Source organism: Oncorhynchus mykiss, chromosome 2, assembly GCF_013265735.2.
Source record: "Oncorhynchus mykiss isolate Arlee chromosome 2, USDA_OmykA_1.1, whole genome shotgun sequence".
NCBI classification, from domain to species: domain Eukaryota; kingdom Metazoa; phylum Chordata; class Actinopteri; order Salmoniformes; family Salmonidae; genus Oncorhynchus; species Oncorhynchus mykiss.
Window position 1 is genome coordinate 40,100,972 of NC_048566.1, and position 16,902 is coordinate 40,117,873.

Here is a 16,902-nt window from a genome sequence, read left to right on the forward strand (position 1 = left end):
CTTCAGTTAGTGCTAAATACCGCTGCTAGAATCCTGACTAGAACCCAAAAATTTGATCATATTACTTCAGTGCTAGCCTCTCTACACTGGCTTCCTGTTAAGGTAAGGGCTGATTTCACAGTTTTACTGCTAACCTACAAAGCATTACATGGGCTTGCTCCTACCTATCTTTCTGATTTGGTCCTGCCGTACATACCTACACGTACGCTATGGTCACAAGATGCAGGCCTCCTAATTGACGCTAGAATTTCTAAGCAAACAGCTGGAGGCAGGGCTTTCTCCTATAGAGCTCAATTTTTATGGAATGGTCTGCCTACCCATGTGAGAGACGCAGACTTGGTCTCAACCTTTAAGTCTTTACTGAAGACTCATCTCTTCAGTGGGTCATATGATTGAGTGTAGTCTGGCCCAGGAGTGTGAAGGTGAACGGAAAGGCTCTGGAGCAACGAACCGCCTTTGCTGTCTCTGCCTGTCCGGTTCCCCTCTCTCCACTAGGATTCTCTGCCTCTAACCCTATTACAGGGGCTGAGTCACTGGCTTACTGGTGCTCTTTCATGCCATCCCTAGGAGGGATGCGTCACTTGAGTGGGTTGAGTCACTGACGTGATCTTCCTCTCTGGGTTGGTGCCCCCCCTCTGGTTATGCCGTGGCGGAGATCTTTGTGGGCTAAACTCGCCCTTGTCTCAGGATGGTAAATTGATGGTTGAAGATATCCCTCTAGTGGTGTGGGGGCTGTGCTTTGGCAAAGTGGGTGGGGTTATATCCTTCCTGTTTGGCCCTGTCCGGGGGTATCATCGGATGGGGCCACAGTGTCTCCTGACCCCTCCCGTCTCAGCCTCCAGTATTTATGCTGCAGTAGTTTATGTGTCGGGGGGCTAGGGTCAGTTTGTTATATCTGGAGTACTTCCCCTGTCTTATCCGGTGTCCTGTGTGAATTTAAGTATGTTCTCTCTAATTCTCTCTTTCTTTCTCTCTCTCGGAGGACCTGAGCCCTATGACCATGCCTCAGGACTACCTGGCATGATGACTCCTTGCTGTCCCCAGTCCACCTGGCCGTGCTGCTGCTCCAGTTTCAACTGTTCTGCCTGCGGCTATGGAACATGACCTGTTCACCGGACGTGCTACCTGTCTCAGACCTGCTGTTTAAACTCTCTAGAGACAGCAGGAGCGGTAGAAATGCTCCTAATGATCGGCTATGAAAATGTTAGAATCTGTTATAATCTTTTGGCCTTTCTAGGGAGTTTTTCCTAGCCACCTTGCTTCTACACCTGCATTGCTTGCTGCTTGGGGTTTTAGGCTGGGTTTCTGTACAGCACTTTGAGATATCAGCTGATGTAAGAAGGGCTATATAAATAGATTTGATTTGAACAGTTGATGTTGAGATGTGTCTGTTACTTGAACTCTGTGAAGCATTTATTTGGACTGCAATTTATGAGGCTGGTAACTCTAATGAACTTATCCTCTACAGCAGAAGGTAACTCTGGGTCTTCCTTTCCTGTGGCGGTCCTCATGAGAGCCAGTTTCATCATAGCGCTTGATGCTTTTTGCGACTGCATTTGAAGAAACGTTCACATTTTCCAGATTGTCTGACCTTCATATCTTAAAGTAATGATGGACTGTCGTTTCCCTTTGCTTATTGGAGTTGTTCTTGCCATAAAATGGACTTGGTCTTTTACCAAATAGGGCTATCTTCTGTATACCACCCTTACTTTGTCACAACACAACTGACTGGCTTGAACACATTAAGAAGGAAAGACATTCCACAAATGAACTTTTAACAAGGCACACCTGTTAATTGAAATGCATTCCAGGTGACTACCTCATGAAGCTGGTTGAGGGAATGCCAAGAGTGTGCATAGCTGTCATCAAGGCAAAGGGTGGCTACTTTGAAGAATCTGAAATATAAAATATATTTTGATATGTTTAACACTTTTTTGGTTACTACATGATTCCTTATGTGTTATTTCATAGATTTTAAGTTTTAACTATTATTATACAAATAGAAAATAGTAAAAATAAAGAAAAACCCTTGAATGAGTAGGTGTGTCCCAACTTTTGACTGGTGCTGTATTTATTCTAAGTAATGTTGCGCTGCTTTTTTTATTGACTTAGCCAAAGCTTTTGATATGGTAGACAATTCCATTCTTCTGGGCCGGCTAAGGAGTATTGGTGTCTCTGAGGGGTATTTGGCCTGGTTTGCTAATTCCTCTCTCAAAGAGTGCAGTGTATAAATTAGAACATCTGCTGTCTCAGCCACTGCCTGTCACCGAGTGAGTACACCAAGGCTTGATCCTTGGCCCCACGCTCATCTCAGTTTACATCAACAACATAACTCAAGCAGTAGAAAGCTTTCTCATCCATTTATATGCAGATGATACAGTCTTATACTCAACTGACCTCTCCACGGATTTTGTGTTAAACAACAAATCTTTCTTAGTGTCCAACAAGCTTTCTCTGCCCTTAACCTTGTTCTGAACACCTCCAAAACAAAGGTCATGTGGTCTGGTAAGAAGAATGCCCCTCTCCCCACCGGTGTGATTAGTACCTCTGAAGTACTTGGGAGTATGGCTAGATGGTGCACTGTCCTTCTCTCAGCACATATCAAAGCTGCAGGCTAAGGTTAAATCTAGACTTGGTTTCCTCTATTGTAATCGCTCCTCTTTCACCACAGCTGCCAAACTAACCCTGATTCAGATGACAATCCTACCCATACTAGATTACGGAGACATAATTTATAGATCGGCAGGTGAGGGTGCTCTCGAGCGGCTAGATGTTCTTTACCATTCGGCCATCAGATTTGCACCAATGCTCCCTATAGGACACATCATCGCACTCTATACTCCTCTGTAAACTGGTCATCTCTGTATACCCCCACTGGTTGATGCTCATTTATAAAACCCTCTTACGCCTCACTCCACCCTATCTGACATACATACTGTAGTCCTCATCCTCCACATACAACACCCGTTCTGCCAGTCATATTCTGTTAAAGGTTCCCAAAGCACACACATCCCTGGGTCGCTCCTCTTTTCAGTTGACTGCAGCTAGCGACTGGAATGAGCTGCAATAAACACTCAAACTGGACTGTTTTATCTCCATCTCTTCATTCAATGACTCAATCATGGACACTCTTACAGACAGTTGTGGCTGCTTCACATGATGTATTGTTGTCTCTACCTTCTTGCCTTTTGTGCCGTTGTCTGTGCCCAATAATGTTCGTACCATGTTTTGTGCTGCTACCATGTTGTGCTGCTGCCCTGTTGTGTTGCTACCTTGCTGTTTTGTCATGTGTTGCTGCCATAGGCCTCCCTTTATGTAGTGTCGTGGTGTCTCTCTTGTCGTGATGTGTGTTTTGTCCTATATTTTTTATTTATTTTTATTTTGAATCTCAGCCCCCGTCCCCGCAGGAGGTCTTTTCCCTTCTGGAAGGCCGTCATTGTTAATAAAAATGTGTTCTTAACTGACTTGCCTAGTTAAGGTTAAACCCCCAAAAATGAGAAAAAAAATGTAAAGTCACATTTTGTGGCATCCCAATCTTTAAATATTTCTGTTCCCAAGAACTTTGAGCCCCTGGTTGTAGATGTGTCCATAAACCAGAATACACATGTATTTGTTGCTGAGCTTTTACCTCCCCCCTACTGCCATGGTGGACGCTATCTGACTCAATGGATATCAAAACCTACACGACTATGTGAAAAACCTTGTTAACTCTTCATTGATTGATTTAATTCTTACTAATAACCCCCATAAATATTTATCTAGTGTTGAATTTGCATATGATCTCAGTGATCATTGTCCCATAGTATGTATTAGAGATAGGAAACAGCAAAATACTAATATTTGTTTAAATTAAGATGAGACATTTAAAACATTTTTTTGCTTAATGGTTTTTACATGACATGTTCTACTTTAATTTAGCCACTGTCTCCAGTATTCCTAACCATGAGTTGGCTCTAGAAAATGTATCCTCCATATTTATTTATCTGGCAGATAAACACGCCAATTTAAACAAATTAGAGTCAAATATAGATCAAACCTTTGGTTTTCTGAAATATCTGAGCTCATTCAGAGTAGAAATCAGGCCTGGGCCAAAGCAAAGACAACTGACTCTTTAGTGGACTAGCAAATCTTACCAACAATTAAAAAACAGATGTACAGTTGAAGTCGGAAGATTACATACACCTTAGCATTAGACATTTAAACTCAGTTTTTCACAATTCCTGATATTAAATCCAAGTAAAATTCCCTGTCTTAGGTCAGTTAGGATCACTTCATTTAAAGAATGTGAAATGTCAGAATAATAGTAGAGAGAATGATTTATTTCAGCTTTTATTTCTTTCATGACATTCCCAGTGGGACAGAAGTTTACATACATGTTAGCATTTCCTTTAAATTGTTTAACTTGGGTCAAACATTTCAGGTAGCCTTCCACAAGCTTCCCACAATAAATTTGGTGAATTTTGGCCCATTCCCCCTGGCAGAGCTGGTGTAACTGAGTCAGGTTTTGTAGGCCTCCTTGCTCAAACATGCTTTTTCAGTTCTGCCCATACATTTTCTATAGGATTGAGGTCAGGGCTTTGTGATGGCCACTCCAATACCTTGACTTTGTTGTCCTTAAGCAATTTTGCCACCACTTTAGAAGTATGCTTGGGGTCATTGTCCATTTGGAAGACCCATTTGCGACCAAGCTTGAACTTCCTGACTGATATCTTGAGATGTTGCTTCAATATATCCACGTCATTTTCCTTCCTCATGACACCATTTATTTTGTGAAGTGCACAGGTCCCTCATGCAGCAAAGCACCCCCACAACATGATGCTGCCACCCCCATACTTCACGGTTGGGATGGTTGTAACGCTCAATGAGTGAATGGGTGTGGAGTCAGGCGCAGAGAGCAAAGGATGCGGGAAAAAAACATGCTTTAATGTCCAAAATCAAAGGAACAAAATATTACCCAACACAGGCGTAACTATAAAACAAATAGTACCCTTAAGTAAAATACCAGGACAGCGAGAAAACCCAACAAAACACTAACACCTCACAAATACAGAAGAACAAGCCCGCACAAACAGAAGCGGGCTAAACAAACTTAAATAACACCACCCTAACAACCAAACAATGAACAGGTGAAACCAATTAGACAAAACCAAACGAACACAGAACAAAGGATCGGTGGCAGCTAGTAGACCGGCGACGACGACCGCCGAGCGCCACCCGAACAAGAAGGGGAGCCACCTTCGGTAATATTCGTGACAGTATTCCCCCCCCCCTGACGCAGCGCGCCGACGCCGGGCCTCGGGGACGACCCGGGGGCCGAGGCGCAGGGCGATCCGGATGGAGGCGATGGAACTCTCTCAACATAGATGGATCCAGAATATCCCCCACCAGGACCCAGCACCTCTCCTCTGGACCGTACCCCTCCCAGTCAACAAGGTACTGCAGGCCCCTCACACGGCGTCTTGAGTCCAGAATAGCTCGTATCGTGTACGCCGGGGACCCCCCGATGTCCAGAGGGGGCGGAGGGACCTCCGGAACCTCACCTTCCTGCATGGGACCAGCTACCACCGGCCTGAGGAGAGACACATGAAATGAGGGGTTAATGCGATAATACGAAGGAAGTAATAATCGATAACAATCCTCGTTTATTCTCCTCAGGACTTTAAATAGCCCTACACACTGCGGACCCAGCTTCCGGCAGGGCAAGCAGAGGGGCAGGTTTCGGGTCGAGAGCCAGACCCTGTCCCCCGGTGCAAACACAGAGGCCACACTGCGGTGACGGTCAGCGCTCTTCTTCTGCCGTCCACTCGCCTGACGTAATGACTCCTGGACGGCCCTCCAAGTCTCCTTAGAGCGCTGCACCCACTCCTCCACCGCAGGAGCCTCAGTCTGGCTCTGATGCCATGGTGCCAGGACCAGCTGGTACCCCAACACGCACTGAAACGGTGACATGTTTGTAGAGGAGTGGCTTAGTGAATTCTGGGCCATTTCAGCCCAGGGGATGTATCTCGCCCACTCCCCTGGCCGGTCCTGGCAATACGACCGCAGAAACCTACCCACCTCTTGGTTCACTCTCTCCACCTTCCCATTACTCTCCGGGTGATACCCTGAGGTCAGGCTGACCGAGACCCTCAGACGTTCCATAAATGCCCTCCACACTCGGTAGGTAAACTGGGGACCCCGATCAGAAACAATATCCTCGGGCACCCCGTAGTGCCGGAAGACATGGGTGAAAAGAGCCTCCGCAGTCTGCAGGGCCGTAGGGAGACCGGGCAACGGGATAAGATGGCAGGACTTAGAGAACCGATCCACAACGACCAGGATCATCGTGTTTCCCTGAGAGGGGGGAAGGTCAGTAAGAAAATCCACTGATAGATGGGTCCGTGGCCGTTGTGGAACGGGGAGGGGTTGTAACTTCCTTCGTGGCAGGTGCCTAGGAGCCTTACTCTGGGCGCACACCGAACAGGAGGAGACATAGAATCGCACATCCCTCACCAAGGTGGGCCACCAGTACTTCCCCCTAAGACCTCGCACTGTCCTTGAAATACCCGGGTGACACGACGAGGGTAGACTATGAGCCCATCGAATCAATTGATCATGAACAGCGAGCGGCACGTACCTACGACCCTCCGGACACTGTGGAGGCGCAGGTTCCTCCCTTAGCGCCCGCTCGATGTCCGCGTCCACCTCCCATACTACTGGTGCCACCAGCTTAGCCGCCGGAATGATGGGAGTAGGATCGATGGACCGGTCCTCAGTGTCATAGAGGCGGGACAGCGAGGCGGCCTTAGTGTTGAGGGAACCTGGTCGATACGAGATCGTAAAATGAAATCTGGTGAAATACATTGCCCACCTTGCCTGACGAGGATTCAGTCTCCTAGCTGATCGGATATACTCCAGGTTATGGTGGTCAGTCCAGATGAGGAAAGGGTGCTTAGCCCCCTCAAGCCAGTGTCTCCATACCTTCAGGGCCTTAACCATAGCCAACAACTCCCTGTCCCCCACATCATAATTCCGCTCCGCTGTCCCGAGCTTCTTCGAAAAAAAAGCACAGGAGCGGAGCTTCGGTGGCGTACCCGAGCGCTGTGAGAGCACCGCTCCAACCCCAGCCTCGGATGCGTCCACCTCTACTATGAACGCCAAAGAAGGGTCCGGATGCGCCAACACCGGTGCCTCGGTGAACAGCGCCTTCAACCTACGGAAAGCTCCGTCCGCCTCTGCTGACCACTGCAAACGCACCGGCCCCCCCTTAAGCAGTGAGGTAATAGGAGCTGCTACCTGACCAAAACCTCGAATAAACCTCCGGTAGTAATTGGCAAACCCTAAGAACCGCTGCACCTCCTTTACTGTGGTCGGAGTCGGCCAATTACGCACGGCCTTGACGCGGTCACCCTCCATTACCACCCCCGAGCTGGAAATGCGATAACCCAGGAAGGAAACGGCTCGTTTGGAAAACTCACATTTCTCCGCCTTCACGTACAGGTCATGCTCCAGCAGTCGCCCAAGAACCTTGCGCACCAGAGACACATGCGCGGTGCGTGTAGCGGAGTAGATCAAAATATCGTCAATATACACCACCACACCCTGTCCGTGCAGGTCTCTGAGAATCTCGTCAGCGAAGGATTGAAAGATAGCTGGAGCATTCTTTAACCCGTTCGGCATGACGAGGTACTCATAATGGCCAGATGTGGTACTAAACACGGTTTTCCACTCATCTCCCTCCCAAATACGCACCAGATTATACGCGCTCCTGAGATCCAGTTTTGTGAAGAACTGGGCTCCCTGAAATGATTCCATTGCCGTAGCGATGAGAGGTAGTGGGTAACTAAAACCCACCGTGATGGAATTGAGACCTCGATAATCAATACACGGATGCAAACCACCATCCTCTTTCTTCACAAAAAAGAAACTCGAGGAGACGGGTGACATGGAGGGCCGAATGTACCCCTGTCCCAGAGCTTCCGTGACATATGTCTCCATAGCCAACGTCTCCTCCTGGGATAAAGAATACACATGACTCCTGGGGAGTGCAGCGTTTACCTGGAGGTTTATCACGCAATCCCCCTGTCGATGGGGTGGTAATTGGGTCGCTTTCTTTTTACTGAAAGCGATAGCCAAATCGGCATACTCAGCGGGAATGCGACGGTGGAAACCTGGTCTGGACTCTCCACCGTTGTCGCACCGATGGAAACTCCTACACACCTGCCTGAACACTCATCAGACCACCCCTGGAGAGTTCCCTGTTTCCACGAAATCGTTGGATTGTGAATAGCCAGCCAGGGAATCTCCAGCACCACCAGAAACGCAGGTGAATCGATAAGGAACAGACTAATCCGCTCCTTATGATTCCCCTGCGTAATCATCTCCAAAGGAATTGTGGCCTCCCTGACCAGCCCTGACCCTAACGGTCGACTATCTAAAGAGTGCACGGGAAAAGGGGGTTCTACCTTAACTAACGGAATCCTCAACCTCTGAGCGAGTCCGCGATCTATAAAGTTCCCAGCTGCGCCTGAATCGACTAGCGCCTTATGCTGGAGAGAGGGAACAAATTTAAGGAAACAAATTAATAAAAACATGTGACCAACAGGAAACTCTGGGAGAGTGTGGTGCTGACTCACCTGGGGTAACCGAGGAGTGTGCTGCCTGCCCTCTCGACCCCACAGATGAACTCCTCCAGCACCGACCTGAAGTGTGCCCTCTCCGGCCACAACTGGTACAGGAGGAGCCTCCTCCTCCAATCTCCCTAGATGCGGCCCCTCCTAGCTCCATCGGGATAGGAGCGAGAGGGTCAGGAGGTGGAACTAACAGGACCCTTTCAGAACGTCCGCGAGCAGCTAGCAGATGGTCTAACCGGATCGACAGGTCTATCAGTTCATCCAGGCTGAGCGTAGTGTCCCGACAAGCCAGTTCCCTGCGGACGTCCTCTCTCAGGCTACACCTGTAATGGTCTATCAGGGCCCTGTCGTTCCACCCTGCTCCAGCAGCCAAGGTCCGGAAATCCAGCGTGAAGTCCTGCGCGCTCCTCGTGGAGATGGAACAACCTCTCACCCGCCGCTCGGCCCTCCGGAGGGTGATCGGACACGGCCTGGAAACGGCGGGTGAACTCCGGGTAGTCGCCCCTCGCTGAGTCGGGCCCGTTCCAGACAGCATTGGCCCACTCCAGGGCTCTACCCGTCAGGCAAGAGACGAGGACACTCGCGTTCTCCTCGTCCGAGGGAGCCGGCCGAACGGTGGCCAGGTAGAGATCTAGTTGTAGCAGAAATCCCTGGCACCCCGCCGCCGCTCCATCGTACTCCCTCGGAGGCGTAATGCACAGAGCGCTGGCTCCAGGTCCCGCTGGAAGAGATGGTAGAGTTGCTGGTGGGAGGGTAGGTGGGGTAGTAGGGAGACCACTCCTCTCCCAACGGTCTATCCTCTCCATCATTTAATCCATCGCTGATCCGATGCGATGGAGGATGGACGTGTGATGAAGGACTCTCTCCTCCATCGTGGGGAGAGGGGTGGTCGCTGCTCCTGCTGACTCCATAAGGTTGGTGCGGGCTTCTGTAACACTCAATGAGTGAATGGGTGTGGAGTCAGGCGCAGAGAGCAAAGGATGCGGGAAAAAAACACGCTTTAATGTCCAAAATCAAAGGAACAAAATAGTATTACCCAACACAGGCGTAACTATAAAACAAATAGTACCCTTAGGTAAAATACCAGGACAGCGAGAAAACCCAACAAAACACTAACACCTCTCACAAATACAGAAGAACAAGCCTGCACAAACAGAAGCGGGCTAAACAAACTTAAATAACACCACCCTAACAACCAAACAATGAACAGGTGAAACCAATTAGACAAAACCAAACGAACACGAAACATAGGATCGGTGGCAGCTAGTAGACCGGCGACGACGACCGCCGAGCGCCACCCGAACAAGAAGGGGAGCCACCTTCGGTAATATTCGTGACAATGGTGTTCTTCGGCTTGCAAGCTTCCCCCTTTTTCCTCCAAACGGTCATTATGGCCAAACAGTTCTATTTTTGTTTCAACAAACTAGAGGACATTTCTCAAAAAAGTACGATCTTTGTCCCCATGTGCAGTTGCAAACCGTAGTCTGGCTTTTTTATGGCGGTTTTGGAGCAGTGGCTTCTTCCTTGCTGAGCGGCCATTCAGGTTATGTCGATATAGGACTCGTTTTACTGTGGATATAGATACTTTTGTACCTGTTTTCTCCAGCATCTTCACAAGGACCTTTGCTGTTGTTCTGAGATTGATTTGCACTTTCCACACCAAAGTACGTTCATCTCTAGGAGACAGAACGTGTCTCCTTCTTGAACGGTATGACGGCTGCGTGGTCCCATGGTGTTTATACTTGCGTACTTTTGTTTGTACAGATGAACGTGGTACCTTCAGGCGTTTGGAAATTGCTCCCAAGGATGAACCAGACTTGTGGAGGTCTCCAATTGGTTTTCTGAGGTCTTTGCTGATATATTTTGATTTTCCCATGATGTCAAGCAAAGAGGCACTGAGTTTGTAGGCAGGCCTTGAAATACATCCACAGGTACACCTCCAATGATGGTACAGGTACACCTCCAACTCAAATGATGTCAATTAGCCTATCAGAAGCTTCTAAAGCCATGACATAATTTTCTGGAATTTTCCAAGCTGTTTAAAGGCACAGTAAACTTAGTGTATGTACACTTCTGATCCACCGGACTTGTGATACAGTGAATTATAAGTAAAATAATATGTCTGTAAACAATTGTTGGAAAAATTGCTTGTGTCATGCACAAAGTAGAAGTCCTAACCAACTTGCCAAAACTATAGTTTGTTAACAAGAAGGGGGGGGTTGAAAAATGAGTTTTAATGACTCCAACCTAAGTGCATGTAAAATTCCGACTTCAACTGTACTGTCTTGATTAAGAAAGCTAAATTAAGCTACTTTTTAATCTCTATCTCTCACTCTGCTGGTGATCCTTCTAAATTTTAAATAACAGTAAATGTACCGAAGTGTAGATTCCTCATTTTCCCTGCCTAAGCTAGTCCTGTCTGTCTCTGACATAACTGAGAAGATTGGGATAAGTGATGATTTGCACCTCGATTGCTGAATCATTAACCCATGTTTTTAATCTGTTGATTATATCTGGTGCTATCCTCAAGGTTTGGAAGGCGGCCCCTGTACTCCCCCTTCACAAAGGCGGTGACCCTTGTGACCTAAATAATTATCGGCCTATTTCTAAACTTTCTTGCCTAGCTAAAATATTAGAATCCCTGATTAATTCTCAGCTAAGATCTTTCTTATCTTTGAAATGTATTCTAAATGTACATCAGACAGGTTTTAGACCAGATCTAAGTACTACCTCTGTTGCTTTCCTGGTTATACATGATGTGTTTAACTGTATGGATAAAAGGCACCATTGTGCTGCCCTCTTCATTGACCTGTCAAAGGCTTTTGATACTGTTGATCATTCACTGCTAATTCAGAGGTTTTTGACAGACAGAACTCAATGCATTGCTACTGATGGTATTAAATCAGCTTTCCAGGATATTACGAAAGGTGTCTCTCATGGGTTGATTCTCAGTCCTGTACTTTTTACTGTTCACATTAACAATATTGACTTTTCTGTAAAAATTGAAATCTGGACTTGTACTGAGTGCAGGTAAAACTAAGTATATGTTGTTCTCTAGAGCACCAAATAAATAAGTCTGATGATTTAAGCATAAGTACTTTGGATGGTGTCCATATGGATTGTGTCCGTGATTACAAATATCTGGGCATCTGGATAGATGAAAAGCTGTCTTTTAAAAAGCATATTGATAAGTTAGTTAAGAAGCTGAGAACACAAATGGGCTTCTTCTAAACAAATAGGTCCTGCCTCTTGCTAAATAGTAGAAAGGAGATTATTCAGTCGACGTTCCTATCAGTCCTAGACTACGGCGACATCATCTATATGAACGCAGCTGCCACTTCATTAAAGCCGCTAGATGCAGTTTATCATAGCGCACTGCACTTTATTACGGGCAACAATTTTAGTACTCATCACTGCATTCTCTAACAAAAAGTTTGTTGGCCCTCATTGATGTCACTTAGGTTGATACCTTGCTGTGTTTCAATTTATAAAGCCATTTTATAAAATCCCACTGTACCTAACGTCATTACTAAACTTTGGACATACAGTAGGAGTTACCACACAAGGTCTCAGGGATGGCTAATTCTGGATATTCCTTTGTTCTCTACTGAGTTAGGAACATCAGCTTTTAGTTTTCTTGCACCTTATCTATGGAACAATCTTCAAAGTGTTTTTAAATTTGAGGACCTTGTTACTGATTAATGTGTTTTTATTTCATGACCATGTTTTTCTTTCTGCTTGCATTTTGTATTGATATTTGGATGTGTGTATTTGCTGTAATCTATTTAATTCAGGGCTCATCTGTAAAAGAGACCTTGATCTCAGTATGACTCCCTGATAAAATGAAGGTTAAATAATAAAAACAATTATTTCAATTTTTTGTGTGTTTGGAATGCCATAGTTGCTTGGAAGATCATGCTGTCATAATGAGAACGCTGTAAGCATTTGTTGGCCAATTTTGAATCTGTAGTATTAGTACATTGTCCATAACGTTCATTGACTGGACATTGACAATTACCATGGCAACTATGCATCACAATAGTAAACCATGGCAATTATGCATCACAATAGTAATTATATTTATATTGTGTAGGACAGAGTTCGACCAGCCACGTGCGACATGCGCGCCCAGTTGCAAGCGGCAGGCTGACGAGCAATATTCACCGTCGTAGAACAGTTGAAGCCTGAGCGGGAATGTGAAGCTACATTTAGATGGCTAGCTTTACAAACGCCTGAGGAAATCTAGCTTCTTTCGAAGTATACCTCTCTAGCCAGTAACTTTTGAAACCTATTTTACTGTGCCAGGTCACAGAGACCGTTGATTGATTGATTGAATTTATTTGACATTTTGAAAAATCCATACATAAGGGCGCTCCAGCTGGTGCCGCCTCCACATACAATTTAAGAAAATTACCAAGGATAACACAATAAAGCTTAACAGCTTATTTCCATTGTGGTCCCTTTGAAGATGGAAAGGGAGAATTACAACAAGGTTAGGCAGCGATCGTAATGACAACATTCAATGACAGACAATTTTTTTTGTTTCACAGCATCCGATAATTAATATAGTTTCTGTTCCTAATAAACAACTATGAACAGGTACATATTCCTTGTATATATAAACAATCAATCCCTATATAAACTCAGCAAAAAAAGAAATGTCCCTTTTTCAGGACCCTGTCTTTCAAAGGTAATTCGTAAAAATCCAAATAACTTCAAATATTCATTGTAAAGGGTTTAAACACTGTTTCCGATGCTTCAATGAACCATAAACAATTAATGAACATGCACCTGTAAGACACTAAAAGCTTACAGACGGTATGCAATTATGGTCACAGTTATGACAACTTAGGACACTGAAAAGGCCTTCCAACTGACTCTGAAAAACACCAAAAGAAAGATGCCCAGGGTCCCTGCTCATCTGCGTGAACGTGCCTTAGGCATGCTGCAAGGAGGCATGACGACTGCAGATATGGCCAGGGCAATAAATTGCAATGTCCTTACTGTGAGACGCCTAAGGGAGACAGGACGGACAGCTGATCATCCTCGCAGTGGCAGACCACGTGTAACAACACCTGCACAGGATCGGTACATCCGAACATCACACCTGCGGGAAAGATGCCCAGGGTCCCTGCTCATCTGCGTGAACGTGCCTTAGGCATGCTGCAAGGAGGCATGACAACTGCAGATATGGGCAGGGCAATAAATTGTAATGTCCTTACTGTGAGACGCCTAAGGGAGACAGGATGGACAGCTGATCATCCTCGCAGTGGCAGACCACGTGTAACAACACCTGCACAGGATCGGTACATCCGAACATCACACCTGCGGGACAGGTACAGGATGGCAACAACAACTGCCCGAATTACACCAGGAACGCACAATCCCTCCATCAGTGCTCAGACTGTCCACAATAGGCTGAGAGAGGCTGGACTGAGGGCTTGTAGGCCTTGTTGTAAGGCAGGTCCTCACCAGACATCACCGGCAACAACGTCGCCTATGGGCACAAACCCACCGTCACTGGACCAGACAGGACTGGCAAAAAGTGTTCTTCTCTGGCGAGTAGCGGTTTTGTCTCACCGGGGGTGATGGTCGGATTTGCGTTTATCGTCGAAGGAATGAGCGTTACACCGAGGCCTGTACTCTGGAGCGGGATCGATTAGGAGGTGGAGGGTCCGTCATGATCTGGGGCGGTGTGTCACAGCATCATCGGACTGAGCTTGTTGTCATTGCAGGCAATCTCAACGCTGTGCGTTACAGGGAAGACACCCTCCTCCCTCATGTGGTACCCTTCCTGCAGGCTCATCCGGACATGACCCTCCAGCATGGGTGGGGTAACATCTCATAACAAGAACTGGCAACTCTGGTGCATTCCATGAGGAGGAGATGCACTGCAGTACTTAATACAGCTGGTGGCCACACCAGATATTGACTATTTATTTTGATTTTGTTCAGGGACTTATTAATCAATTTCTGTTAGTCACATGTCTGTGGAACTTGTTCAGTTTATGTCTCAGTTGTTGAATCTTATGTCCATACAAATATTTACACGTGTACGTTCGCTGAAAATAAACTCAAGACGTTTCTTTTTTTTTGCTGAGTTTACATCTCAATACATGCATTAATACTTCAATGTTGCCTTCCCCCATCCTATAGTAGCCCAATATTGCTTTTTCTTGCATGATTTTGAAAAGGAATTGTGGCTCCTTTATAAAAGTCGTAATTGTATGCTGTCATTGGACATTTAAAAAAATCAAATAGACTTCATTCCCTATTCTTATAAAGAATTTGATGACACTCATGCTCCTCCTTGAGACAATGCACATACATATACGCTAGATGTCTCCCTCCTCCATGCATCAGAGCCTCACAACAAGTAGCCTAGCTCGACGTGCACTACTACCGCACTGAAGTGTTCATGTGTTCGCTGATTTCTGTGTCCGCGAGGTGCTCGTCGTGAGGCAGTCGCCATTTTGAAACCCAAATCGTTCACAGTACACCCGCCCTGAAACCTGGAACTATGCCGCGGGGCCGGCCTCGCAAACTGAGGGATAAAACCAACGACGGAACAGGTAATCAGTTCCAAAATGTCACGAATAAAAAAGGCAGCGACCATGCTGTTTACACAAGTTCATAATGAATGGACAAGCTGTTGCGTAGCTGAGATAAACTCACTTGAATATAGTGTATATAGTCCCCGGATATAGTATTGCGGGTGTCCATTGCTTTGTGCTGTAAAGTGGTGATTGAGGCGGAATGATATTAATAACATTTCGGTGGCTCTACTTATCCCGATTCAGTCTAATTTACTCTTCGATGAGGCAACAGCTCTCGTAGTGTCCTGTCAAATATAGGGCATTTGGCTAGGTAACGTCAGTTAGTGGTTTTCTGACTCATGCGTTAGCATGTTGGTGCTTGGCAGTTGGCTAACAGGCTAGCCTTTGTTTTTAATTTGTGTATGCGAGAAGACCGCTAACTAGATGTCACTCAGCTAGCCAAACCATCAGGAAAGTAGTGTTTCACCATCCAGTCTCTCTCGGTTCGCTGCAGCTTGATACGATATCCACATTTGCGACATAGCTGCAACCGTTAACTAGCTAACTAACATTAGTTTAGCTAGTTAGCGTCCAAGTCGAGTGATCAGAAGAGAATGGGTTTTCTGCATGTGGCTAAGTTTGTTGCTATCCTATAGCTAGCTAACGCGTTGCTAGCTAGATACACCTGAGCTAGCAAGCTAACAGCACAGAGAAACAATGCACTCCAGCTGCAAATTGTCTTGGCTAGGTGTAATAAAAAAAACGAAGAATATCCCTATGCTAGAATTAAGTCAATTGGTAGTTAGCTAGTATCGTAAGAGTAATAACGTTAGTTAGACAAGAGCTAGCTATAGTACAGGTTAGGGTATTTTGTCATGTTTAGTTTTGACAGCCTACTAACTCGTCCAAGGTAACTAGTTAGCGTAAAAATGACTTGCCTAGTTAAATAAAAAAAACTATCTCCAACCAGCTAGGCCATCAGGTGTAATCATTACTCCTAGAAAATTAGCGTTTCTATTGGTCAGATTCAGGTAGGTCCATCCCTATTTGCTGACCGGTCCAATAGAAACGCTAGTTTTCGTTCAACAGTTTGATGATTACACGCCAGTAATATTCAGTGGGTTTGTTTGGTGCAGTGGTCACCAACCATTTCTGTGTCAAAATGCAAGGTGAGATCTATCGCTCAGATTTGTTTTGAACATGACTTAAAAGTAAGCCTATGCAACATTAACGTTTTAAAAACAGTACTGTAGTAATGAGGTTCGTGCACTAGCCTATAGGCCCAATATATTGTCACCGCATTGCTTGAATTGCCCTGCCAATGCATTGTTGTTTGGACCATAAAAAAAAAAAGTATATATATTTCAACATTTGAGGTAAGTTATAGGATCACACCAGTAATAGTCCGTTGTTGTATTACTTGTGAGGTACAGCTGAGTGAGCATACATTTCAATAATTGTATTTTTTATTTTACTGGGCTGATGGTGCCTGCATCTGGTCGGTCTCAGTGGAGAGAGAGAGAGAGGGCAGAAGACTGAGGGTCTGCCTTTCAACGTCCCTACACTCCCTTTCCTCCTATGACACTGACCAAAAAGTGACAGTCTTCCAGTTGATGCTGAAACTTGAGTCACACCGCATTATGTCCGCTTCATGCACAAATTCATGTTACTCCTATGAACAAGAGTGAAATATTCCATGATATAAAAAATAAAGACCCAAGCCGCTAATAATAATGCAAGCCTATCGATACACT

The 16,902-nt window shown here is 45.8% G+C and overlaps 1 protein-coding gene across 4 annotated transcripts in view; it reads left to right on the forward strand.

Annotated features, from left to right (window-relative positions):
* Positions 1-14,986: 14,986 nt before the first annotated feature.
* The window catches only part of LOC110489640 (zinc finger protein 236), a 109,375-nt gene continuing 107,459 nt past the window's right edge, over positions 14,987-16,902 (forward strand). For 2 of the 4 annotated variants that reach the window (XR_005036684.1, XM_036948247.1), the window contains exon 1: positions 14,987-15,184. Coding sequence is in view for 2 of the 4 variants with exons in the window: in XM_036948247.1 (XP_036804142.1) it covers positions 15,133-15,184 (52 nt within the window). In the remaining 2 variants the exon portion in view is untranslated. Of the gene's footprint in view, positions 15,185-15,460; positions 15,480-15,793; positions 16,318-16,902 lie in introns of those variants that run through there. The other 2 variants (XM_036948253.1, XM_036948250.1) reach the window with 2 other exon arrangements.